The sequence below is a fragment of the Gigantopelta aegis genome, chromosome 6 (genome assembly GCF_016097555.1).
Source record: "Gigantopelta aegis isolate Gae_Host chromosome 6, Gae_host_genome, whole genome shotgun sequence".
Classification (NCBI taxonomy): Eukaryota; Metazoa; Mollusca; class Gastropoda; order Neomphalida; family Peltospiridae; genus Gigantopelta; species Gigantopelta aegis.
The window spans coordinates 23,044,199-23,072,154 of NC_054704.1; the positions used below are offsets into that span (position 1 = coordinate 23,044,199).

Genomic DNA, 27,956 nt, shown 5'->3' on the forward strand with positions numbered 1-27,956 from the left:
GTGTCAACAAAATCGTCACTTGCGGCGTAGTGGTACAGACCTAGGTCGGTCAAGCGCAAACTCCCCCCACCCCCATCCCGCTCCCATCTAGTGCTGGATCAAAGCTTCGCATTGAGTAGATATGATGGGTAAAGTGAGCTTTTCATCATGTATTCCAATCATTCTACTCACAATATTAGTTGTAATCCGTGGAAAACATGCATAGTTATTCGTTTGGAACTAGCCTGCCACACTAACACGCACACACACACACGCGCGCGCACACACGCACACACATACTGATACACACGCGCGCGCGCGCATGCAGACACAAGATTGATAAGACTGGGTTATTTTCGGGAAATAATGCGAGCTGAGGAGATTCAGTTTGGTGATTGTGTGTTTATGTGTGGAAGTACGTCTCTCTCTTAATATTTGTAAAAGGCCCAAACTGGATTTTGTCTTCAAATAATTTCGTACGTATGAAAAACATTTTAGAAAATAAAATGAAATTTAACCTAGTACAAATATTAGAACGATCAGAAACACGTTTAATATACAGCCACTAATATTTTATGCAGAAAAATATATTTGATATGAAATTACAGTCGTTAAAAAGTATCTGTTAGTCGATAACATCTTAAAAATTGTAGCAAACTTGGGAATGTCCCTTTAATATGAAGGTGAAAAGAGTAAATAATGCAGTACAAACATTAATAAAAACGCCTACCTATCCTGCCTAATTTATTTCTATACATTCCAAAAACACACACAATGTTTAAGGCCTAAATATAAATAATGTGTTTCTACCACAATTCTGCAAATATGGAATGAACAGGAGAAGCTTTTAAAAAAAAAAAAAAAAAAAAAAAAACAACAACAAAAAATTGTATTTGTATTCAAAATGTGACATATAAATCCGAATGGGTGTGAAAATCAACATGCCACAAATGATTTGTGTCTGAGTTTTGAGTATTATGTGCCTACACATGTATGCGGTTGTTTGTGTGTATTTATGTTAATGTAAAGGCACTCGTAATAAGCGGTCACCTGTCCAACGCGGCCAGCAACCACCTTAATTGAGTGACCACAGTTAATGTTTACTGTTCCACAAAAAAGTGTTATTTTAAACAACAGTGACATGGTCCACCAAATAAGCGATTTTCACACCTTCGCGAATACAAGTACCTATTCAGTCCCGACCTATCTACTGTGTATCAAGTAAGAAAGCTTGACTGGAACGCATCAAATTGCTTTTGGGTAGGCTAAGCTTGACATTTGTTGATTCATCTTTGACGATATACCACATGAAGTACCAATTAAATAATTAAATGGAAAAAGAAAACAAATTTGTGAGCGAATGAATTCCAAACGATTAAATATTAGTTTCATTTACTTCCGAAGAGTTGATTTATATTCAACTATAGAGTCTATAATCCATTAATTAGCAGTACAGACGGTAAAACAACAACACATATTTTAAGGACTTTAGATGTGGGAACCTGTAATCAGCGGCCAACTTTCTTAAGTGGTCGGGTTTTTTTCTACTCCCTTGTGTGACTGCTTAAATGAGGTTTGACTCTCTCTCTCTCTCTCTCTCTCTCTCTCTCTCTCTCTCTCTCTCTCTCTCTCTCTCTCTCTCTCTCTCTCTCTCTCTCTCTCTCTCTCTCTCCCTGTCTGTATGTATGTATTGATGTATGAATATCTATATATTGTATGTATGTCGAGGTTGACTGTTACATACATACATATTAACGCACTGGCGCAGGGGATAATTAAATCCTTTCTGGCCTCACAAATTGTCCCATGCCGTTGCTGGGACTCGATCCTGTGGCACCGAATGGCCAGCAAATTGCAAGACTAACCACGATGCGCTCTTAACTATTGAGGCATCCATATGTCTGTCTGTCTGTCTGTCTGTCTATATATATATATATATATATATATATATATATATATATATATATATGTGTGTGTGTGTGTGTGTGTGTGTGTGTGTGTGTGTGTGTGTGTGTGTCTATCCATCCGTCTATCCGTCTGTCTGTGTGCGTAAAACATAAAGAAAATTATTTTCTTTTTTTCGTATGCTTGTTGGTATTTTTAATAGTGACTAGTTGAAAAAACGTTAATTATACAAAACTCGAAGACATCAATGTTCCTAGCCACTGATTGACCAGTGTACTAAGATGGTGTTCAACACGTGTGTTTCTTTGTGCTTCCTTGACTTAATCATACTGCTACACCTGCAGATTATGGCTGCTCAGCGGAGATAGAGTCAAACTTCCGTGTCGTGACTGGTGTATAACGCTCCAGAAACACTCAGGAAAATGATGTCTTGCATAGACTCTAGGAGACCATAGGACTTCAGAATATCTAGGACAGATTCTGAAATAGAACCATGATGTATTACTCGCAGCAAATCGAGGAAAAATGTGAAATTCTGTATCTAACATATTAATGTGGTTTGCAAATTATTCAGTTACATACTATATTATATTTTAAAAAGTATTAACAAATTTTGAAGAATTACTCACTCTTAAAGGCAGAAATGTCAATATATTGAAATCAATCCCATGTTCAACAATTAAGACATGTATAGTATTTCACATGCGTTTAGGCACATTTATATACAGATTACATTACAAACTGTATTAAATAACTGACTGAAAATTATTTGATCTGTAAACTTATTGAATAATCTATCATCTATTTTTGTATTAATTGACCTACCTGAAAAGCCTACCAAGGATACTCGAATACCAACTGAGTTCAAATCAGCAACAACCTAAATTTAAAAAATATACATATTACTTAAATAAGATTCATATATAACTACATGTTATGGGGAAAGTCATGTCAATATTTATTTTGTTTGTGATTATAGGTTTTGTGTTCATATTTTTTCTCCTTCTTCTTCTTCATTATTATTTATGATATCACATACTAAAAGCTAACGTGTTTATAGACATACGATTGGCTGGTCCTAGGTGATGACCCGGTCACCGCTGCCATACTCACCAATCAAATATGCGCGAGAGAAATTGATAGATGTGAGACGTATAAGTTAACCCGATAATGATTACTTTGTGAGGCATAAGACTTAGTGTAAGCGCCGTAAATACATTTTACTCGGACGTTTAAATTTGATCTGGGGTTTTGAGAATATGTCAAAAGACAAACAAAATAGAATACTACATTCGTGTTCGTTAGATATCATTTTTTTTACAACTCTTTGTTTCAAAAAGTATCCAACTTACCTTAAAACGACTCAAGGTAGGCTAAGTGGTATCTAACGGACACTCATGTAGTATTCTCTATATAAAACATTATGATAATGTTATGATAAATTTGCATAAAAATACCTACCTGCTTGATAACTTTGATTCCCATTGTGTCGACAAAAGGCATATTATCCATGATGATGATCACGTGATTAGTGTCACTGTCATTTGTTATCACAATGGATCCGTTACAGTTGGCATCTTGATCTTTGCTTCCCTTGTTATGAAGAAAACAGATTTTTAAAATTATATAACAATACTGATGATTTTTATACACATTATTTCAGTTTAAACATAGTTTTTATTTATCATTAAAAAACCCCGATTATTCAGTTACTTTTAATTGCTACTACAAATTAATATCTAATTAGATAAAAAAAGATATAATCTGCATTATTTTCTCAAATTATCTGTTTATGCACGTTTATGTGTGTGTGTGTGTGTGTGTGTGTGTGTGTGTCTGTGTGTGTTTGTGAGTGAATGTGAGTGAGTGTATGAGTGTGTGCGTGTGCGTGTGCGTGTGTGTTCTTTTAATGAAACAAAATCATCTAAGAAAACATGAGATAATTATAATATATAAAATAATGTATGTAGCAAACCACATTTCAAGATAACAAAACATAATATATAACACATCATAACATATACAGTAAAACATTAACTATGAGATAACACTCAACACAATACACCTACATCTGCAGCACTGCCAGAAGTTACGACTAACTCCATCTTTTTCTTGTTTCGTTTCAGTTTTCTCGGGTTTATTCCACTAACTTTGTAACAGCGATCTTTGAACATCTCAGCATTCGCAAAGTAGATGGGAGAGTTGAAAGTCAGCATCACCGTGCCAGCCTGTGTCTGTACCTGAAACAATCGACCATCACATTGATGAAAAGACTGATGCGTGTGTTGACTTCGTAAATTGTCGGGCGGTATCTAACTTAGTCGGACCAATCTCGGTGGTGTAGTGGTTAAGCTATCGGACTTAAGGCCCGTAAATACTGGATTCGCCTCCCGGTACTGGGTCCAAACTCAGCGAGTTTCAATACATAGATGTAAGACCACCGCATGACTGGTATATTAAATCCGTGGTATGTGCTATCTTGTCTATGGACAAATGCGTGTAATTATCAAATGTTTGACGTCCAATAACCGATGATTAAGAAATAAATGTGCTCTAGAGTTGTCATTAAACAAAACAAACTTCATCTTGAACATTCAGTTGTTTAGACTATAATGCAATTCGGTTTAACACGTTTAAAATATGTTTCTGTGTTGTGGTATCAAATTAATATCCATATATAAACCCATGCCGTGGATTACATGAACACATATTTTTGTAGATTACTAGATCATTGTATATGTTGAAAAAAAAAATCTTCCCTATTGTGTGTCTGCGTGCCTACACGCGTGCGTGTGCGTGTGTGTACGTGACTGTGTATGTATGAACGCTACATATGTACGTACGCATGGATGGGTGTGCATTTTAAAGACACTACTATCGTTTACGTACATTGTCGTAAAGTTTTACTGATCTGTATTGGCAGGAATTTGACACAGAACCAACTTTAACGAAAGATGACCTGCAATACAAAATATAAACATATTAAAGCATTTTTTTAAACTGTGCGAATTTGTTTCATTTATTTTGTTTACCATCAACTCTCCGACAACAGGTTTTTTTTCTCTCTACTTTTTCTCGTCGCTGACCAGTGCCTTTACGCCTGGTATAGCAAATGTCGTGGTTGTATTGTTCTGTGTGTGGGAAATTGTATATAAAATATTAGCTGATCACTTTTAGACCAAATGTGGAAATAATTATATGTTAGACCCCAACAATGTGCTGAGGTGTCATTATCAAACAGCCATTTCCTGTTGTGTTTTTTTTTTATTCAGGGGGAGCTCGTAGCCAAATGGTAAAGTGATATCAGACGATCTAGGATCAACACCCACCGGCAGACCAATTGGGCTATTTCTCAGTTTGTGTTCCACGCCTGTTGTGATAAAGGCCGTGGTATATATTATCTTGCCTGTGGGATGGTGTATAACAAATGATGTAATAAAAGCTGTGATATAGCTGTGGGATGGTGCATATGAAATATCCACTGCTGCTAGTCAAAAACCATATAGCCGTCAATAAAAATGTGTTCGAGTTAAATAAAACATTCTTCTTTCCATTCATAATTACATCAGAAGCCTATAGTCTTTTAAAACGAGTGTACAAGGTCAAAATAACGCAATGCACTCTACTAAGCAGACTATTGCTCCTGTTTAAAGCGTAAAACACTTGATACCACCATTAAAAAGTAAAGAGAACATATGACTACTTAATAGGACGACCGGGAAGACAAACCTCTGTGTTCTGATGACGACAGAGAAGACTGAGTAGACGATCCCAATCAACAGTCCGATATCCGCGTCCAGCACAACCGTGCACAGGAACGTCACCACCCAGATACTCTGAAACACAACACCGAGAGACGATCACCGAGGTACTGGGGTGGCTTCACAAATAATGTATTACACGGTGAGAGGCGTTCGTTTCCGTTACCCGCCACTGTAAATAATTCTGTAAAACTTTTGATTAAGAAGACTTTCCAATCTAAAATCACCAATTACCAATTACATAGTCCCAAAGAAAAGAAAATTATCACTTGGGTATCATGGATGGTCCTTTTTGCTCAAACGTAGCCTACCAATAGACCTAATAGTATGCATTTTTTCTTTGGATTTTTTAAGATAGAAAATTACTATAACCCCATTTTTTTCTGTTAATGCAAATCGAAATATATTTAGTTAAATAGTTTATTATATTATCAAGTCATTTATGTTGTTTTACAAGTCAGGTTGACCAAAGCGATGCGCCTTGTCGTAAATGACCGCGTTTGTTCACACTGTGCATACAGGAGTTGGTAGGAGCTGGCGTACTTCCTTCTAAGCTAGAGTACCAGACGCGATGAAATAAAATGGCTGTCCCCAATTAGCAGGAATAATCACGTTTTTTTTAATTAATTCTAAAATTTCGCGTTTCTCATTTCTTAAAGTGTCAGGATATGTTGGTGGTCCGGGTATGCATCTTTCCAACGCATAAGGCTCATACTTGACTTGTTCTCCCCTTTAATGATTTTCCATATCACATCAAACCGGCCCATATATAAACTATATATATATATATATATATATATATATATATATATATATATATATATATATTATTATTATTATTATTATTATTATTTTTGGGAGGATGGGGGCGCTGGGGAACACAAATTGTGAGAGCTCTTAGGTGTTCGAGGGTGAGGTGAGCAAACTAGCACTGTCCATTTGAATCCACACCTGAGTGAGCTTTGAAATATGAACGCTATTGTACATATCATATATCACGTGCAATTATAATGTAACCACTGTCGTGATGTTGTTATAAGATGATGAAATAGACTTCACAGCGTCGAATCGGTTCGTGACCATTGGATAACATAACGACATGCACTCTGTATAGGTTTTCATATATTGGACATTAAAAAGAAATTAGGTCGGGCAGGTCCGCTTTAAAAAGTAATATGACTTTTTCACTCTTTTCACGTACAAGTTATTAAAACAAATTTTAAAAATACAGTGAAAAAATATAGGGTCGGCCCATTTTGTTTTAGGTAGGATCACGTTTCCAGAAATGCAGAGTTTTGTTAGGCTTGGTATTATTTGCCAGTTTTTAAGCACCCATATAGAAATGATTGAGTAATATTCCATTCTTCGTTACTGTATTTTGTGCAAAGCGTTTTAATCCGTTGAGGTGGAGAGGACGTAGCTCAGTGATAAAGTGGTCGATCTGGGATCAATCTCCGTCGGTGGGCCCATTGAGCTATTTCTCGCTCCATCCAGTGCACCACAACTGGTACATCAAAGGCCGTGGTATATGCTATCCTGTCTGTGGGATGGTGCATGTAAACATCCCTTGTGTTGCTATTAATGGAAGCATGAAGAAGGTTTTCTCTCTAAGACTATATGTTTTCAAATGTTTGACATCCAGTAGCCGAAGATTAATAAATCAATGTGTTCTAGAGGTGTCGTTAATCAAAAACTTAAAAATCTGCATAAAATGGGGGGGGGGGTGTGTGTGTGTGTGTGTGTGTGTGTGTTGCATAGGCTCCAAGTCTAAAGATTAGTCCGTATGCATTTCCTCCAGCCGCAGTTTAAAGTTAAATAAATATAACTGCCCTCCCCTCTTTGCCCTCCATTTACTGGCATCTTCCGACGCTTTGTTCAAAAGTTTTCCATGATACTTAAACTATTTGTAAACGTGTATAGCAAGTAACCTTTAGAAACGTAACAGAATGCTTATAGGCGATCAAGTTCCGAATCCACTCAAACATAATTGTCTTCTAAATGGTGGTGGAGCCCGTGATGCTATGGGTAGAAAGATCGATTACTGACGGTGGATCGTCGATTTGTTTCCTCGTCAAAGGTCGTTGTATGTCCTGCTCTGTTTATAGGAATATGTAAATAAAAGACTGCTTGCTGCTATTCAACACACACACACACACACACACACACACACACACAGAGAGAGAGAGAGAGAGAGAGAGAGAGAGAGAGAGAGAGAGAGAGAGAGAGAGAGAGAGAGAGAGAGAGAGAGAGAGAGTCAAACCTCATTTAATCAGTCACACAAGGGAGTAGAAAAAACCCCGACCACTTAAGACAGTTGGCCGCTGATTACAGGTTCCCACATCTAAAGTCCTTAAAATATGTGTTGTTGTTTGACCGTCTGTACTGCTAATTAATGGATTATAGACTCTGTTGTTGAATATAAATCAACTTTCGACACGTCGCCGTCTTCGGAAGTAAATGAAACTAATATTTAATCGTTTGGAATTCATTCTCTCACAAATCTGTTATCTTTTTCCATTTAATTATTTAATTGGTACTTCATGTGGTATATCGTCAAAGATGAATCAACAAATGTCAAGCTTAGCCTACCCAAAAGCAATTTGATGCGTTCCAGTCAAGCGTTCTTACTTGATACACAGTAGATAGGTCGGGACTGAATAGGTACTTGTATTCGTGAAGGTGTAAAAATCGCTTATTTGGTGGACCATGTCACTGTTGTTTAAAATAACACGTACACACAAACAACCGCATACATACGCATACATGTGTATGCACATAATACTCAAAACTCAGACACAAATCATATTTGCAGAATTGTGGTAGAAAAACATTATTTATATTTAGGCCTTAAACATTGTGTGTGTTTTTGGAATGTATAGAAATAAATTAGGCAGGATAGGTAGGCGTTTTTATTAATGTTTGTACTGCATTATTTACTCTTTTCACCTTCATATTAAAGGGACATTCCCAAGTTTGCTAAATTTTTTAAGATGTTGTCGACTAACAGATACTTTTTAACGACTGTAATTACATATCAAATATATTTTTCTGCATAAAATATTAGTGGCTGTATATTAAACGTGTTTCTGATCGTTCTAATATTTGTACTAGGTTAAATTTCATTTTATTTTCTAAAATGTTTTTCATACGTACGAAATTATTTGAAGACAAAATCCAGTTTGGGCCTTTTAGAAATATTAAGACGACCACAAACACATTGAATATACAGACACTGATATTCTAAACAAGAAAATATATTTAATATGTAAGATTAATCGTAGAAATATTGTATTAGTCTGAAACATCTTACAATGCAGCAAACTCAGGAATGTCCATTTAATTTCCTGGAAACACACATTTGTTTTACACCTTATGTATACTATAAATGATGAAATCAGCAATTTAACTAACAGACCCACCATTATTTTAAACGCCACATATGTTATTTTTAATGTCCAGAGGGGACAATGAGTTGGTCCAAATAGTCGTTTACGTGTAGTAAACTGTTGACATATAGTTCAGCAAGCTACTACGACAACGCGTATCTGATACGTCAGCATCTTATTGGGTTACGAACTTGATGGCAGAGAATTTCAAATCTGCGGCCACTGCCCCGGTTTTGTTACACATTATATAAACTTAAGCTCTCATAAATAAACACTAAATGTCCAGTCTGAATGTACTGAAATCCACTGAAAAGTAATGCTGTGTATTTGAATGACGCAAGAAGCAAGCTTGATGACCTTCAACTATAACCGGAGTAACTCATTAATGACTAGAGACACGTCTTAAACACAATGCCCTGGTACCCGGGGGTGAATGTACTGACGACAGAAATGCTTGCAGTGTCATTGGATGTAGGCACGTGTCCAATATGTACAAGAAAGGTTGAATGAAATCAAATGAATCAACATAATGAAAAACAGGACTAGTATGATCAAATGAGATCATTAGTTAGCCACGTTTAGTATTATGAATATTAATAAAAACAGCAATCGTATATCTTAGATAGGCAATCTGAACGACAAAACCGTATTCCCATATCAAAATCGTATATCTTAGATAGGCAATCTGAACGACAAAACCGTATTCCCATATCAAAATCGTATATCTGCACCAGGAAGAGTCAAAAGGACTCTAGGCAAAGTCGTGATTGCGTCCACGATCCACAATCAGGTGTTTATTTCGCCAACATTTAGTTCAGATTTCTCGTCAGTTGTTTAAATATTAGAATTTTAAAGACACTGTCCTCAGTTTGCAGAATTCTAAGATGTTTTGGACTAACAGAGCCTTTTTGGCGATAAAAGACCCTCAAACATATTAAATACATTTTCGTGTAAAGTATACCAGTATATGTATATCCAATGTTTTTGCAGTCCTGTTTTTTCCGTAAGTACGAAATTATTGGAAATAAAAATCTGGTTTAGGCAACTACAAACATTAGGAAAGCAACAAACACCTTGTTTATACAAATATTGATATTCTAAACAAGAAAATATCTTTAATGTGTTATTTTCTTCATCAAAAAGGTTCAGTATGATTGTCGTAAACATGTTACAGTTTCAGTTAAACTTTATTTTCGTGCTTATATCCAATTAAGGTTCAAGCACGCTGTCCAGAGCACACACCTCTGCTATCTGGGCTGTCTGTCCAGGACAGTGGGTTAGTTGTTAGTGGTTATTAAGAGAAAAAAGGATGTAGCGGTTTTACACCTACCCACTGAGTCCTTAAAAATCGCTCCGGGTGGGAGTCGGTACCAGGCTGCGAACCCAGTACCTACCAGCCTTATGTCCGATGGTTTAACCACGAAGCCACCGAGGCCGGTGTAAACATGTTACAATGGTAGCAAATTTAGGGTAGTTCTTATAAACCTTGCACTGTGCTCAGATGAAGTTTGACTATAATGAGCCGTCAATCAGGTCAGAAACGATCACATCAACAATTATTCAGTTTAACCGAATTTGAACAGATGCCTAAACTTGAGTCGTTGGCGTGAATGCAATTTTCGATCAATCCTCTATCAAACCTAATTTGAACCATGAACAGTCAACGAGATGTTGGGTCTTAAAATATACGTTCCGATATAAGGTAAATGACCAGTTCGATAGATTGAGATAGCCACAGGACACTACTACGTGAGTGGCCGTTTCAAAATATACCTAACGAGCGACATCAAGTTGAATACGTTTTAAAATAACAAGTCGTAACATAAATGGTATCTAACGGACAAGAGTTTAGTATTCTGTTCCTCACACAACCTAACAGACAGGTTTAAAAGAAATTTAAATGAACTTACATTCGCGCTTGTACTGTTAACTTGTACCTACGTCATAGAACAATCAGATTCAGAAGTGTTCACTGCATTGGTTAGTTTTGCTTTGGCGTCCGGGTCTTCACCATTGAACAGCCAATAAGATGACTTTAACATACAAAAACCCTCATAGAGTATTCTTTCAAACGTGTGTTTAACAAAATAGATTGCGATCATGTTTGTAAGGATTAATGATAACGAATGTTCGCTTTATGGTTCCATGATCATCATTTTTATTCGCAGCATTATAGTTTTTAGGCCGAGTCCTTTAATAGAGGGCTTTGTAACACGAGTTTCAAGAAAATCCGTCCCTGGGGCAATTTTCTTGACACGAGGAACATGTGTTAGATGGTTTTGCTAGCATGACATTCTAAGTACCTTTCTATCGCTTGATAGAATTAGAAACAGTACTTTAAACTAAAGACTATGGGTTCGGATCCTGGCTATACAGTATCACGCAGTGTTTAAAAACAAATCTGTATTGGGAATGTAATGGGAATGTAATTCTGATTGCACCCAACCTAGTGATACGAAAATGGTATCTAGTTTAACATACCCTGACATTTTTCAACCCATATGTCATACGTGGTGTAATGACGTTTGTCCTTGGTTACTTACAAAGTCGTATTTTGCGTTTTGCCACAACGGTTTCAACTGAAGAAACTGCCGAAACATCCCACGAAGATTGACGATTATTACCGAAGCCAAGACACACTGAACAAACAAAATAGATACAACATACTATATAATATTCTACAATACACATCTAGTTATCTAAAATGTAATTACACAAAATATATATTATATTTAAAACCTTTAATGCTGGTGTTAATATTAATGACAGTTTAAACAATAAAACCCTTTCAAATTATTATAATGTCTCTTTATAAAAATAATTAAGAATATATTTCTTATACCATGATCAATATCTTAAATATGACTAAATAAACTGCACTTTAAATTCATTGTAAATAAGTAAAGCTATATTGTTTCTTATCTCTCGTCCGTAGTAGTAGTGTTTGGGCCTGTTGGGCCTCTAACTATGCAAATGAGAGTAATGTGACCTCATTTGCATACTTTGAGCCCTGGCTCTGCTTGTAGTTAAGTATGAGAGCGATAGAAAGATTTCATATGCATAATAATTCAGTTTTAAACGGATAAAACAAAAACTGAATCATTAACGTGAAAGGCGGGACGTAGTCCAGTGGTAAAGCGCTTGTTTGATGCGCGGTTGGTCAATGATCGATCCCCGTCGGTGGGCCCATTGGACTATGTCTCATTCCACCAATGCAGAACAACATGTATATGAAAGGTTGTGGTATGTGCTATCCTGTTTCATGTAAGAGATCCCTTGCTACTTATGGAAAACTGTAGTGGGTTTCCTCTCTGAGACTAGGCCTATACGTCAAAATTATCCTGTTTCATGTAAGAGATCCCTTGCTACTAATAGAAAACTGTAGTGGGTTTCCTCTCTGAGACTAGGCATATACGTCAAAATTATCCTGTTTCATGTAAAAGATCCCTTGCTACTAATAGAAAACTGTAGTGGGTTTCCTCTCTGAGACTAGGCCTATACGTCAAAATTATCCTGTTTCATGTAAGAGATCCCTTGTTACTAATGGAACACTGTAGTGGGTTTCCTCTCTGAGACTAGGCCTATACGTTAAAATTATCCTGTTTCATGTAAGAGATCCCATGCTACTAATGGAAAACTGTAGTGGGTTTCCTCTCTGAGACTAGGCCTATACGTCAAAAGTATCCTGTTTCATGTAAGAGATCCCTTGCTACTAATGGAAAACTGTAGTGGGTTTCCTCTAGGACTATAAGTGAAAATTACCAATTGTTTGACATCCAATAGACAATGATTAATAAATCAATGTGTTCTAGTGGTGTTGTTAAAAAAAATAAAAAAAATACAATAACGTGAAATCTTCTCTTTCTAATGGAATTTCAGCCATGCATCATGATTGAACAATGAACGAGAAATACGGCCTTTGTTTGGCTTTAAAAAAAAAAAAAAAAAAAAAAAAAAAAAAAATATAAAACAGCTTACGGAGTTACGTCCCTCACCAATGGTTGTCTCCCGTGAATGAAAAGCTAAACAGTAAGTTTTACCTGTGGTAGAGCGTAGAAGAGTGGACCTACGGCCAGAACGACCACCAAGACGATACAACACGAAGACAGGGCAGCCACCTGTTTAAAAAAAACAAAAAAACAGCATAAAAATAAAATCATCATCACAACAATAATTTTAGCAACCACAAAAAATAATAATTATGAGTTTTGTGGTCTTCTCATCTGCCTTGGACTGTCACAGACACGTCCAGCGGGTGCTAAGGGTGGACACAGGGACGTAGGCTGGGGGATTGGCGGATTCGGACCACCTCCCCCCCCCCCCCCCATCTCCCCCGCTAAGGCTAAAACATTTCTGTAGTGTAATTATAGTAGGCTATTCATATAGGAAGGAAATGTTTTATTTAACGACGCACTCAAAACATTTTATTTACGGTTATATGGCGTTGGACATATGATTAAGAACCACACAGATATTAAGAGAGGAAACCTGCTGTCGCCACTTCATGGGCTACTCTTTTCGATTAGCAGCAAGGGATCTTTTATATGCACCATCCCACAGACAAGATAACACATACCACGGCCTTTGATATACCAGTTGTGGTTCACTGGCTGGAGTAAGAAATAGCCCAATGGGCCCACCGACGGGGATCGATCCCAGAGCGACCGCGCATCAAGAGAACGCATCAAGGGAAAACGAAGATAAAAGGTCTGCTAGATTTATGTTCGACCCCCTCCACTTCCAGATCGAGACCACACTCCGCCCCTGTGAAATATCTGAACTTTAGATGGATACGGATGTAGCAAAATTATTTGCTTGGGTTTGGTTTCATTCATTCATTCATTTCAACTTATTTTCGTGCATAAGCAATTAAGATTCAAGCCCGCTGTCCTGAGCACACACATAAGCTATCTGGGATGTCTGTCCAGGACAGTATGTTAGTAGTTAGTTGTTGTTTAGTGAGAGAGAAGTCGATGTAGTGGTCTTACACCTAACCACCGAGTCGTTGAAACTCGCTTTGAGTGGAAATCCAATAGGCCTAGCCTTATATCCGATGGCTTAACCACGACACCACTGAGGCCAGTGGTCTGATATAGGTGTACGTGTGTACGTTTATACGCGTGTGAGAAATACGTGAACACGAAAAAGCTGTGTTTATATATTTGAGATATATTTAAATACGATAAACCGGTGGTTATATGTGTGTGAGAAATAAGTTAACATGATAAACCTGTGTTTATATATTTGAGATATACATGAACACGATAAACCGGGGTTTATATATTTGATATATACATGTACGTGAACACGATGAACCGGGGTTTATATGTGTGTGAGAAATACGTTAACATGATAAACCTGCGTTTATATCGATGTGAGAAATAAATGAAGACAATAAATCTGTGTTAATATGTTTGAGAAATACGTGAACACGATAAACCGGTGTTTATATGTGTGTGAGAAATACGTTAACATGATAAACCTTCGTTTATATTGGTGTAACAAATACGTGAAGACGATAACCATGTGTTTTATAAGTGTGTGAGAAATACGTAAACATGTTTATAATTGTGTAAGTAGTACGAGAACGCGATAAACCTACGTCTATATTCGTGATAAATATGTAAATACGATAAACCTGTTTACATGTGTTTGAATCTGTGTTATCGTCTCTCTCTCTCTCTCTCTCTCTCTCTCTCTCTCTCTCTCTCTCTCTCTCTCTCTCTCTCTCTCTCTCTCTCTCTCTCTCTCTCTCTCTCTCTCTCTCTCTCTCTCTCTCTCTCTCTCTCTCTCTCTCTCTCTCTGTGTGTGTGTGTGTGTGTGTGTGTGTGTTTTCGTGTTTGTCAGAAATACGTGCACACAATAAACCTTTGTTACCTGTTAGTGAATTTCGAGATAAAGCCGTGTTTACGTGTGTTTGAGAAATATCTGAACGTGATAAATCTGTTTACATGTGTATCTGAGAAATAGATGAATAATAAACTTATGTTACATGAGTTTTTGAAAAATATGTGAACACATAAACCTGAGTCTTGCCTCCAGCTCCGTCTTGAATAGCACTTCGTGCTACTGATGCTGCGGTTATGTAGCCTGAAAATATGGAAGACAGGACACTACCCGCTCCATAAGCAAACATCTCCTTTAAAAATAAAAACACATAGTATAGTAAATTGACATAGCAATAACCGCTAAATAGGCAAACATATTCTGAAAGAAAACAAATAATGCTATGATATAACACTACCCGCTCCATAAGCAAACATATTCTGAAAGAAAACAAATAATGGCATGATATAACACTACCCGATCCATAGAGAAACATATTCTGAAAGAAAACAAATAATGGCATGACATAACACTACCCGCTCCATAAGCAAACATATTCTGAAAGATTACAAATAATGGCATGATATAACACTACCCGATCCATAGAGAAACATATTCTGAAAGAAAACAAATAATGGCATGACATAACACTACCCGCTCCATAAGCAAACATATTCTGAAAGAAAACAAATAATGGCATGATATAACACTACCCGATCCATAGAGAAAATATTCTGAAAGAAAACAAATAATGGCATGACATAATACTACCCGATCCATAGAGAAACATATTCTGAAAGAAAACAAATAATGGCATGACATAACACTACCCGCTCCATAGGCAAACATATTCTGAAAGAAAACAAATAATGGCATGACATAACACTACCCGCTCCATAGGAAAACATATTCTGAAAGAAAACAAATATTTATTTTATTTTGTTATTTTTATTGTCCCCAGACCATTAGACAGTGCCAGGGTTGGGGAGCCCTGATACACCGCCTTACAATTTATCTTAAAATTAATATTCATACATGTGTAAACATACATACATATATACAAACATACACACATACATACGCATACACGCACGCACGTACGCACTCACATTACATTCTATTCTGATATATGCAGGTACAAATCAAAATAAAATAGTACTTCCTTTTATGCACGTCTTATGGTCCAGGACTTTTAAAAAAGAAAAAGAAAAAAGGGTAACAACGAGAGAAGAAGAAGAAGAAAAAGAAGGAAAACAAGAAGAACAAGAAGAATAAAAAAAAAAAAGAACAAGAAGAGGAAAAAACCCCTAAAGTCGATAATGATTAACGAAGCAGAATTAAACTGATGATAATAACAACAGGAACAGCAGTCGGGCCTGTGTTGGAATGTTATATGAACATGCAATTACAAAGAGTTTTTCCTTTGAGTAGATCGTTATCTGAGTGTAATAGGTTTTTCCTCTTTCTTTCACTATATAAAAAAGGTTGAGCCATTGTGCCCATTCTTTATTAAACTTTTCATAGTTGCAGTTTTTGAAATAAATATATTTCTCAATTTCAAATTTGTTTTGCAACACGATTTGAACGGACGCGATAGTTAATTTTTTTTCTTGCATTTTCGTACAGTATATATAATATTTAATGTTAATAATTAGCCAGTTAATTATATTAACGTTCTTTTTGTTAATAATACCAAACATAACAATATGTTTGTCAAAGTGGACAACAATTCCTGTTTTGGACAAAACCCAGTCTTCTACAGCTTTCCATAAAATATTAACCTGAGTGCATTCATAGAAAAGATGTTGTTGAGTTTCTGGGAAGTTATTACAGAATATACACATATTAGAATCTACATAATGAATCATATATAGAAAAGTGTTTGCTGCTAAAATCCGATGTAGGATGCGATACTGAAACCATAATAAAGTTGTATCATTAATGCTTTGGAAAGGTAATTCATAGTACTATTCCCAATCACTTGAGTCAAAATTAAATCCTTGATTTCTATATTTTATCTGCGCTTTTGGGATTATGCGTTTATGGTTGAGTATGCAATACATGTCCGTACATCCCTGTTTACTTTTCAAAATAAGTCTTAACCTAAAAGGAAAAATTGGATTATTCACTTTTTTGCAACGATCGTCCCTTAAATCACTAAATGTTGATATGAATGATTTCACAGCATTTATTAGTGAAGCATAGCTAATGAAATTTGAATTAACATGATATTTTTCTGCAAATTGTTCATACTTTAAAAATTCTCCATAATCATCTATTAAATCGTTTATGAAGATTATACCTTTTTGGGCATAATGTTTATATAAAAATGGTTTATGATTTATAACTATTTCACTATTATGCCAAATATTAACTGATAAAATATCATCTACAGATTGTGGCTTATGTTTTTGTTCAGTAGTTATCCAACTCAGTAATGTATCTTTCCAAAACATGTTTGACATCTCATTGCATTTTTTTTAGAAATAAAAGGATCACCATATATTATTAAATCGTTCTTTGAGATACCTGTAACGGATTTGAAAAGAGTAACCCACTTTGAATTGTTAAAAAACAGTCTTCGTATCCATGAACATTTTAATGAGTTTTTAAAATGATATATGTTTAACATTTTAATACCCCCTGCTTTATAACCTTGTGCTATTAAATCACGTTTGAGCTTTTCTGGTTTATTCTGCCAAATAAATTTATGAAATAGCGTCGTTATATATTTTTTTAAAAACCTTTCCCTGGGTCTGGCAATGATATTAGCAAATATATTAGCTTGGGTATTATTAAGGTTTTAAGAACAGTTATTCTCCCCAAAACCGTTAATTTTCTAATGGACCATAATTTTTATTAATTTTTGAATTTCCAGTACTTTAATATTATAATTTAGATGCATGATATGTTCCAAGGTAACTTAGAAATTAATACCAAGTATACAAAAATCTGTTGCCCCCCATTCCAATTCCATCGTGCATGGTGAAAAACCTCGTTAGAGAACTTTTTACTTCCAATCCATATGGCTTTTGATTTAGAATAATTTATTTTTAAATCAGAAATACGTGCGTAATAATCTAAAACTTTAAATGTACCGTACAAGGACTCGGGAGATCCGTCAAGAATGAACCTTGTGTCATCGGCATATTGCGATATAAGGTATTCTTGGTCGTCTATATCAATACCTTTAATGGCTTCGTTATTTCTAACAATAATAGCTAAAATGTCAGCACAAATAATAAAAATATATGGCGACAACGGGTCCCCTTGTCTACACCCCCTTTCTAGCATGAACGGTTCAGACATATTCTTGATAAGGAGTTGTTATACAATGTTTTGATCCAATTTTTAATCGAAGATTTAAAATTAAAAATATCAAGTACTTTATTTATGAATGACCACGATACCGAATCAAAGGCCTTCTCGAAATCGACAAGTAGCAATAAACCTGGAATGTTCTGTGTTTCAGTGTACTGCATAATGTCGTATATGAGTCTAATGTTTTCTCCAATATATTGTCCTTTAATAAAGCCGGTTTGATCATTATTTATTATTTTATCTAATACCTGTTTTATTCTGTTTGCGATACAGCCGGATGCCATTTTATAAGTACAGTTCAATAAAGTTAACGGCCTCCAGTTTTTAAGAAATTCTTTAGGTTTATTTGCTTTGGGGACACATGTAATTATACCTAATTTTTGTACACTGGACATTTCCTTAATAGAGTAACTATGGTTAATAGACCTGACTATAAAGTGACCGAGATAAGTCCAGAAGAATTTAAAGAACTCTGCAGTAAATCCATCAGATCCAGGACTTTTATCGTTTTTCATAGTTTTGAGAAATGCTAGTACTTCTGTGTATTTTAATTCTATCTGCTCGGCAGGTAAACATTTCTTGAAAATAAAACACATGGTAGCATAACATAACACTATCCGCTCCATAGGCAAACATCTCCTAAAAAAGATACATAGTAGCATCACATAACACTACTGGCTCCACAGGAAAACATCTCCTGAAAGAAAATACATAATGACATCACATAACACTAATCGCTTCATGGGCAAAGATCTGAAAAAATTTAAAACACGTAATAGCATGATATACACTACCCGTTCAATAGGTAAACATCTTCAGAAAGAAAAGCACAAAAAATAGCGTGACATAATACTATCCACTCAATAGATGTCACATTGGAGACCATTTTTGAAACTTGTGATTGGTTGCTCCACGGTGATGACCCGATCACAACAACCATACAACCGAATGAAATAAGGACGAACGAAATTTCTCTGTGACGTGTAATATAACACAGAACTGATTGCTCTGTGACTATGTTAACTGCATTACGAGTGTCGTAACACGTGTATGAGTACATGTAAGAAATAGAATACTATATACATGTACCATTTATCTTGAAACTCGTTTAAGGAAGTATCCAACTCGTTAGGTACGTTTTAAAACAACTCGTTGTAAGATAAGTAGTATATAATGACCACTCACGTAGTATTCTCCAGGTAAGGCCCAAACACACACCGAAGCTGGGTCTGGGTCTGGGTCTAGGTTTCGGTCTGGGTCTGGGTTTGGTCAGTGTGGCAGAGTCACCATGTCTGTCATATTTTGATGTCTGGGTCGTAACTGTTACTAGTTTTCAACATACATGTATATTAACTTGCGTTCATATCTTTAGATATATTTTCATCTATAAACACCAACGATAATTATGAGAATCCTACTTTGATTATTATATACATGTATAGTTGTTCTGTTGTTTATTAAGACATACAATCAAAAAAATAAAATACAGCTTGTACAGGCTGCAGCTGCCAGTCTGGCAATGTGAAAATATAGAACATGTTCTATGTTGTCTGGTGCCAGATCTGTAGTTTGCGCCAGCACAGACGCGGTGTATTTTGTTACATTTAATACAGTGCGTTTCATTTTCGTCTGGTACCGTACTCGCCAGACCCACACCCACCTTCTGTGTGTTTTAGGTCTAACATGCACACCAACATCAAAGGTACCTACCTGGTTAGCATTAACACTGTAGTCGTTCTTTAGGGCCAACGTCTTCGCCATGGACACGGACTGCGCAAACGCAAGGACCCCGATGATAAAGGCGTTAATCATGAGTGATGACGTTACCAAGCCTACGTCAGGAATTTTGGGGTTTGGAATTCTAAAATATATGATACGGATCATAATTTGATATAGAAACATTAAAAACCCCCACAAAAAAACCCACCCAATTATTTCTGCTGTACCTTCTATTGCTATCCTATTTCATCTGTTGGTTATTTTCTCTCTCTCTCTCTCTCTCTCTCTCTCTCTCTCTCTCTCTCTCTCTCTCTCTCTCTCTCTCTCTCTCTCTCTCTCTCTCTCTCTCTCTCTCTCTCTCTCTCTCTCTAACACACTGTCACGGGGATTCTATAATACCGGTAACTGAATGAAACACGATTGTCCAAATATCTCTCCTAACTGTATATCTATTAGATCTCTCTGTAACGAGCGGTTATACCCTAATGTGGCTCGTCTAGCTATGATCAGAGATACGATCTTATATAAAGTATATATTATTATAGCACGTTTAGTTCACTAGAAAACACAACAAAAACACAATACACTTTGGAATCTGTATTAACCTACGCTGACAAATGTACTGCCGCAGTAGTTAATTAATAACAACAATAATAACAACCCAGAACTGATCACTTAATTAGTTAATCTCTAGGTGTCTAGTTTACACAATATGCTAATCACTTCACCGTGACACAACACCCACACGTGTGATAATTGAGAAACGCTAACACACACACGTGCGATAATGGAGAAACGCTTCCAGGGGAACTTAATTAATAAAGGAATTACAACACTATTCCTAACTGGTTAATTTTTAATTAACCCTAACTACTCATTCAATAACCTTGTAATACAGAATTAATACTGGTACCTATCACAATAAAGACAATAACCTACAGTTTACCTAGGTCCTCTAGGATGACTGGCTACGCTTTAAATAATTATTTAGGACAGTGAGCCTACAGATTACTGCGTCAGATGACAGACAGCACCGTCTAAATAATATTGGTATAATACAGTATTAAAATATTTAAAGTCACATCAATCACATCAAGGTTATACACAGAGCAGAAAATATATATTTACCAAAGTCCCGTCTGAACTAATATAGATCGTTCAGTGGACGACGACCGTTCCCCTGGATACTTCCAAATGTCTCTCCTCGATATCTCTAAAATCCTAGCTATTTATTCAAAACTCTCAGAGACAGCGAATATCGCCTGGGGGTACAACGCGGTACCTCACCTATCATCTGATATTTCCACCTCTCCCAGAGTCGGTATATTTTTCTCTGATCGTCAGACTGGCTGTCACCAATCACGGTTGTAAAAACAGCACTCGAGGAGGTATTACGTAACTACTGGCCACATGGCCTCCACAGCTGCACTAAGTGCATATTGGAATGTACGGTCGCGCGAAGGTATTACGTAACAAAGTGTCCACCTGGGCTTAAGTGCTTATTGGACTGCACACGGCTTCTAAAACAATTAATATCGCCACAGGCGAAAGAAATTAAGAGCATGTACCGTCACACACACACACACATACTTCATTTTCCTTTTGGATTACGTGATTATTATAGCAGGCAGCGTCTCTCTCTCTCTCTCTCTCTCTCTCTCTCTCTCTCTCTCTCTCTCTCTCTCTCTCTCTCTCTCTCTCTCTCTCTCTCTCTGTCCCTCTCGCTCTCTTTCGGTGTCTCTCTCTGTGCCTTTCTCTCCCTTCCCCCCCCCTCTCTCTCTGTGTGTGTGAGGGTGAGTTTGTATGTGTGTGTGTGGGGGGGGGGGGGTGTGGGGTGTGTGAGTGAGTGAATTGTTGTTATTTTTAATGAGGTGGTTTTAAAACTTTTCCCATTCTCATCTCAACCTCATGCTATCATTTCTAAACAAGCTTCATAAATTTAATCTTGCTACTGACCCCGCTGGAATTTCACCCACAATTAACATGTTGTAGTTATCGTGGAAGTGCCCATAGTAAGACGCAACAGTACCTAAGATCACCTGCAAGATTTAAAAGGAACATTCAGAAAACTAGACAATTATGGCTATCGTGATTTCACTTTCAATGATGTCCGATGGTTTTATAATTTTTATCATTTTGATTCGACAATTTGAAAGTGTAATATTTTTATGAATGTTTTGTTAATTAAGTCAGTATACTTTTAATACAGGGTTCACACTGGAATGAATTTAGCTTTAGTTAGTTCCCAGTTATTTAGAGTAATTATTTGAAAATGATTAAAATGTGGTTAATTTAAGTACAATTTTATATGACAAAGACTAAATGTTGAAGCCACTTTGTATAACAATTAACATTTTACTACTTTGGCAATATACCGGGTGAGCTCTGGAGTTTAGTTAACATGTTCCTATTGTGTGTCTGTCCTGGTATTGAACTTACCACAATAAGTTCAATGGGGATTGGTATTCGCAGCCTCGCCTGAAACCGGATGTTAACGCACACCTTGACGATGTAAATGACCACCATGCTGATGAGAGAAACAACCACAGGAGCCCAGTTTACTGAAGTGATGTGTTTGAAAATGGCTATCCATGTCTGAAACAAATAAAAACAATTTTACTAAATAAAATTGCAGTATAAGCGTTCATATATTGGTAATATTTAAGGGATTTTGTTGTATAAATTACAGGGAAAGAGAAAGAAAGAAAGAAGTGTTTTATTTAACGACGCACTCAACACATTTTAATTACGGTTATATGGCGTCAGACATATGGTTAAGGACCACACAGAATTGTTTAGAGGAAACCCGCTGTCGCCACTTAGGCTACTCTTTTTATGACAGGCAGCAAGGGATCTTTAATTTGCGCTTCCTACAGGCAGGATAGCACAAACCATGGCCTTTGTTGAACCAGTTATGGATCACTGGTCGGTGCAAGTGATTTACACCTATCCATTGAGCTTTGCGGAGCACTCACTCAGGGTTTGGAGTCGGTATCTGGATTAAAAATGTCATGCCTCGACTGGGATCTGAACCCAGTACCTACCAGCCTGTAGACCGATGGCCTGCCACGACGCCACCGAGGCCGGTACACAGGGAAAGAGTGAGCTGCGATTAGTTAAAAACACTCGTGAAAACATCATTCATTATGTTATGTGACATTTGTGCCTATAGCTGTTGGTGTGAAATTTATAATGTACAATTAAGTAAGAGTTTTACTGTTTTAAAAACCTTTGACTGAAATGGTTTTTAACTGCTTTGTGAAAAAACCCAGTGATATAAAATTGAAATTTCGCTTCTTCGCTAGGATGTAGTCAAATACATCGGTATTCAAATCAGGGGAGACAAATCCATTATGATATATTATCTGTCCAAATGTCCGTCTTTCTCTCTTACGGTCAGAGTACTCGGGCTAGGTGGGGGCCTCAAGGTAAAACAGTATATATTACAGAATAAACAAAAAATGCAAACTTATCCTGCCTACTTGTCAAGAACCATTACATTCTATTTTGTAAAAACACAATGAGTTTTGGGCCCCCTCTATTAATGAATCTAGTTCAATATTCGACCCTTACTATTGACTTTTATTGGATTTTTATTGGAAGAAGAAGCAAACTAACCTTGGCCACTTTGAAGATGCCGTTGAACCTGTCGATGTGGAGTCCAAGCAGGATCTTTGCCTGACTGGTGAGCACGTGGATGGCCACGCCGCTCGTGAAGCCACTGATGAGGTACTCCGACATGTACGTCGTCACGATGCCCATCCCCAGCTTGCCCAGAACCATCTGACAGAAACAAATTATTAAATGTTACATGTGCAATTTCCCATCCCCAGCTTGCCCAGAACCATCTGACAGAAACAGGTTATTAGATGTTACATGTGTAATTTCCCATCCCCATCTTGTCCAGAACCATCTGACAGAAACAGATTATTAGATGTTACATTTGTAATTTCCCATCCCCAGCTTGCCTAGAACCATCTGACAGAAACAAATCATTAGATGTTACATGTGTAATTTCCCATCCCCATCCCCAGCTTGCCTAGAACCATCTCACAGAAACAGGTTATTAGATGTTACATGTGTAATTTCCCATCCCCAGCTTGCCCAGAACCATCTGACAGAAACAGGCTATTGGGTGTTACATGTGTAATTTCCATCCCCATCCCCAGCACAATGTGAAACACGTTATTAAGAAACAGTATGCACTAGACCACAGGCTACAGGCTCTTGAATATATATATATATATGTAGTCCCAAACTATAACGGGCTAATCCCAGCAAGGCCATATCTAGTGGAGGAGTAAGTGGGCAGTCCCCCCTCCCCCCCCAAATTTTTTTTTTAATAAAATAGTCCAAACGATTTGATGTGCCCACATCCATTAGGTTTAGGCATGTCCGCCCGGGGTCCGGCTGGATAAAGCCCTGTCCATGAATATTCCACATACCCTGTCTTAACGCACGTACAGGCCGCGCTATGCCTTGATTGAATGTTTGTCAAATGTCATAGATTTTGCACACGCATAGGCTGACTCTGCTGAGTGTTACTACCTCGCAATTCACTTTTTGCTCAAGATAACATTAGAATATATGAGTAGTTGAGTGCTCGCCTGAAGTGCGTGCGTCGCAGGATCGAACCACCTCGGTGGATTCATTAAACTGATTGTTTTTTTCTCGTTACAACCAGTGCGCCACAACTGGTCAAAGGCCTTGGTATGTGCTATCCTGTCTGTGGGATGGTGCATATAAAAGATCCCTTGCTGCTAATGAAAATGTAGCGGGTTTCCTCTGATGATTACCAAATGTTTGACATCAAATAGCCGATGATTAATAAATCAATGCGCTCTAGTGGTATCGTTAAATAAAACAAACTTTAACTCTCCTTGGAATATATTGATAGCCATTAAAGGGACATTCCTGAGTTTGCTGCAATTTTTAAGATGTTATCGACTAATAGAGACTTTTTAACGATTGTAATTACATATCAAATATATTTTTCTGCATAAAATATTAGTGGCTGTATATTAAACATCTTACAATGCAGCAAACTCAGGAATGTCTCTTTAAGATGGAAGACGAAGGAAAGAAAAGATACCAGGGTATATGATTATTATTTACACGTGAATTAAACGCCAGTTTATGTTACTGATTCACCATTATTAGACCCGACACCAGTGTCAGCGCAGTTACAAGTTCGATTTTCTTCAAGTCCAGCTCCGAAAAACCAGTCTGTGTAGAATTTTTGTGGGTTTCTGTCAGCAAAGTTTCGTCTAAAGTTGAATCCAAAACGGATGCAAACATCAAACTGACAACGGCTATAGTTCCTGTAGAAAATACAATGACAGCAATAAGACATGCATGAGGTTACAACATATATTTGCTTCAGAGCAGACACATGATATCGAGTTCAACTGTCCAATTCAGTTTGTTAAACGATTTATATTGAAATTCAAATACATAGCACATCTATTAAAATAATAGTATTGTCTTGAAACTATGTAGATATATTAAAGGGACACTCCTCTGTTTGCAGCCATAGTAGACGCTTACGACTAACAGAGCCTTTTTGGTGACTGCTGTTGTGTGTTAAATATATTTTCCTGTTTACAATATCAGTATAAACAAGGTGTTTGGTGTCGTCCTGATGTTTGTAGAAGCCCAAACAAGATTTTACCTTCCAATAATTTCCAAAACAAAATGTATTATGAAGAAATTTATAAACATTATAATATTATGTAATTATAGTCACCAAAATAGCTCTCTTAGTCAAAAACATCTTACAATGACTGCAACCTATATAATTGATTTATACACTAATATAATTATTCCATCAATAAATGAACTTGTCTACGCCCTTACTCTTGTTTATGTGTGTGTCTATCTGTCCGTCTGTCTGTCGTTAACGTTTATGTGTATTATACATATAATATACGTATCAATGAAATAATCTACGTGTATACCAACCCATGGACGCGTGTTTTGACGATCCCAGAAAGAAGTAAATTAACGGAGCGAACAGACTCGTGTAGAGACCGCAGATTGGAGGAAGAGTCGCCAGGGTAGCGTACGCCATTCCTGAAAACAATAAATATTTTACAAACTTAAAGCGGCACATATATATATATATATATATATATATATATATATATATATATATATAAACCACCCCCCCAAACCCCCCCCAAACCCCCCCCCCCCCCAAAAAAACCCCACAAACAAAAAACAAAAAACAACAACATAAAACATTAGAATACGTAGGTGAAAAATAAGAACGTACGTTATGAATCACTGAATTTTGAATAGGATTAATATTTTAAATAAATCTAAGCAACTGCATTTGAATTAGCTACACCTCTTTTCCCCAACACTATTTATATTTGTCTTTTGCCCTATAACATGACTAATAAGCCGTGGATACCCGCCTGGACGAATTGTTCAAATGTTAGTTAACATAATAAAAAGTGAGAAATTATCAAAGCCTTAAATAACTATAAAGATCAAATGAAAAAATTATGTCGAAAATTGACTACGAATAGCATAAGGTATCCACTCTTAATTAAATAAACAAAAATATCTTTGTACAAAGATATGTAAAGGGAAATACCATGCTAACTCATGCTTATAGTAACAATGTTTTGAACAACATCAACGAATTAGACAGGTGTATATGGTATTTCATGTCTCTTATGTTATGACACCTACAGATGTTGAACAAAACTAACCTTGTGGTATCTGCATGATGCCGACGGTAAATCCAGCGATGATGTCACTAGGTAGATCTCTTAAAGGGGCGTAATCTCTCATTATCTTTATGAACGGGAAGTTGTTCAACACAGATTTCTTCAAGCATTGTTTCGAACAGTTGCGTCTCACCCATTCTCTTCCAGTGTCCAGTATAGTCTTTTTTCGTGAGTATTTTCTGTAATGTCTTTCAAATTCATACAGTTTTGTGTACTGTCTTTGGGTTTTCGGTAGATACTGTTCAGTCCATTTCATCGACCGATTTCTACAGAGAAGAGTAAGGGCCGGGTGATAGCGTTTATAGAAAATTCATATTACTAACTTTTTATTTCGAGATAATAACTCAAAATGTTGAGATACTAGCACTGCATTTCCTTCAACAGTGCATAACTGTAGAAAAACAACAAGAAAGTTTGTTTTTAATAGTTTTGAATTGGGTAATAAACTTTTAAGTATTAGTATAAATAAATAATCAGTATTACATAGCAGTTTTCATAGCATGTTTTCTTTTAGAATGTTAAACAGATGACATTGTGAACCTAACAGACTTAAAATGATAACCTTTCTGAATACAAAACGTAATGTTTATAAATGAAAATTAAGTAAATTTGTGATGCTTTGAGAGCACAAGCTGTATTCTGTTAATGCTGCAGACAACATTCTAGCACTTGGTAATATTTTACTGACTTTTATTGTTTTTCTTTACCCTATTGGTGTATTGATATTTCATTCCTTTTTTTTGGATAAGAGGCAGTACATTTCTTGCAGTCCTAATAATAGGAGTTTGGCTAATCTATGTGCAGGATGTAAATGCCAATCGGTAATGACCACCATATATATGCATGCATATTGATAATTTGATTTTTGATATAATTTTATGTATGTGTTATATTTTATGTTATATACAAGTAACGCGCCACTTATTGTTACGGGGTGGTCAACCCTAGAACAAATAAAATATTTTGAATTTGAATTTAGAATGTTAAACTATCTACTAGTTTCGATCGGTAATTGTGACATACGCAATTTAATTATCCAGTATATAATTTCGTACGATAATCTTGTCAAATAGGTTTTGAAATAAAATTCCGTTTTGAATAATGTATAAAATTGGCTCCTAAAAGAGTTTGTAATATCCGAAAAGCACTGATGTATAAATTGATCGTAATGGTTTTGTTTTAATTCTGGTTTATCGAATTTGAAATCAATACATTGATTAATTGATTAGTGTAGATACGGTACCCCATTCCCGTGTTATTATATCTAAAATACTTATTTTTGTGAATTTCAGCCGCCCTCGTGACGTCACTACTAATACGTC

General features: G+C 36.3%; 1 protein-coding gene across 1 annotated transcript; it reads right to left on the reverse strand.

Annotated features, from left to right (window-relative positions):
• Positions 1-2,053: 2,053 nt before the first annotated feature.
• Positions 2,054-26,938, reverse strand: LOC121376226 (sulfate transporter-like). The gene is made up of 16 exons (XM_041504042.1): positions 26,617-26,938; positions 25,859-25,969; positions 25,049-25,218; positions 23,516-23,680; positions 22,337-22,492; positions 21,854-21,936; positions 19,889-20,039; positions 15,057-15,170; positions 13,072-13,149; positions 11,575-11,670; positions 5,614-5,720; positions 4,774-4,843; positions 3,954-4,124; positions 3,346-3,477; positions 2,710-2,764; positions 2,054-2,364 (listed from the first exon to the last, which is right to left on the reverse strand). Exons 1-16 carry the CDS (start codon positions 26,888-26,890, stop codon positions 2,255-2,257), a joined length of 2,043 nt encoding a protein of 680 aa, XP_041359976.1. The 5' UTR covers positions 26,891-26,938; the 3' UTR covers positions 2,054-2,254.
• Between the last annotated feature and the right edge of the window lie 1,018 nt (positions 26,939-27,956).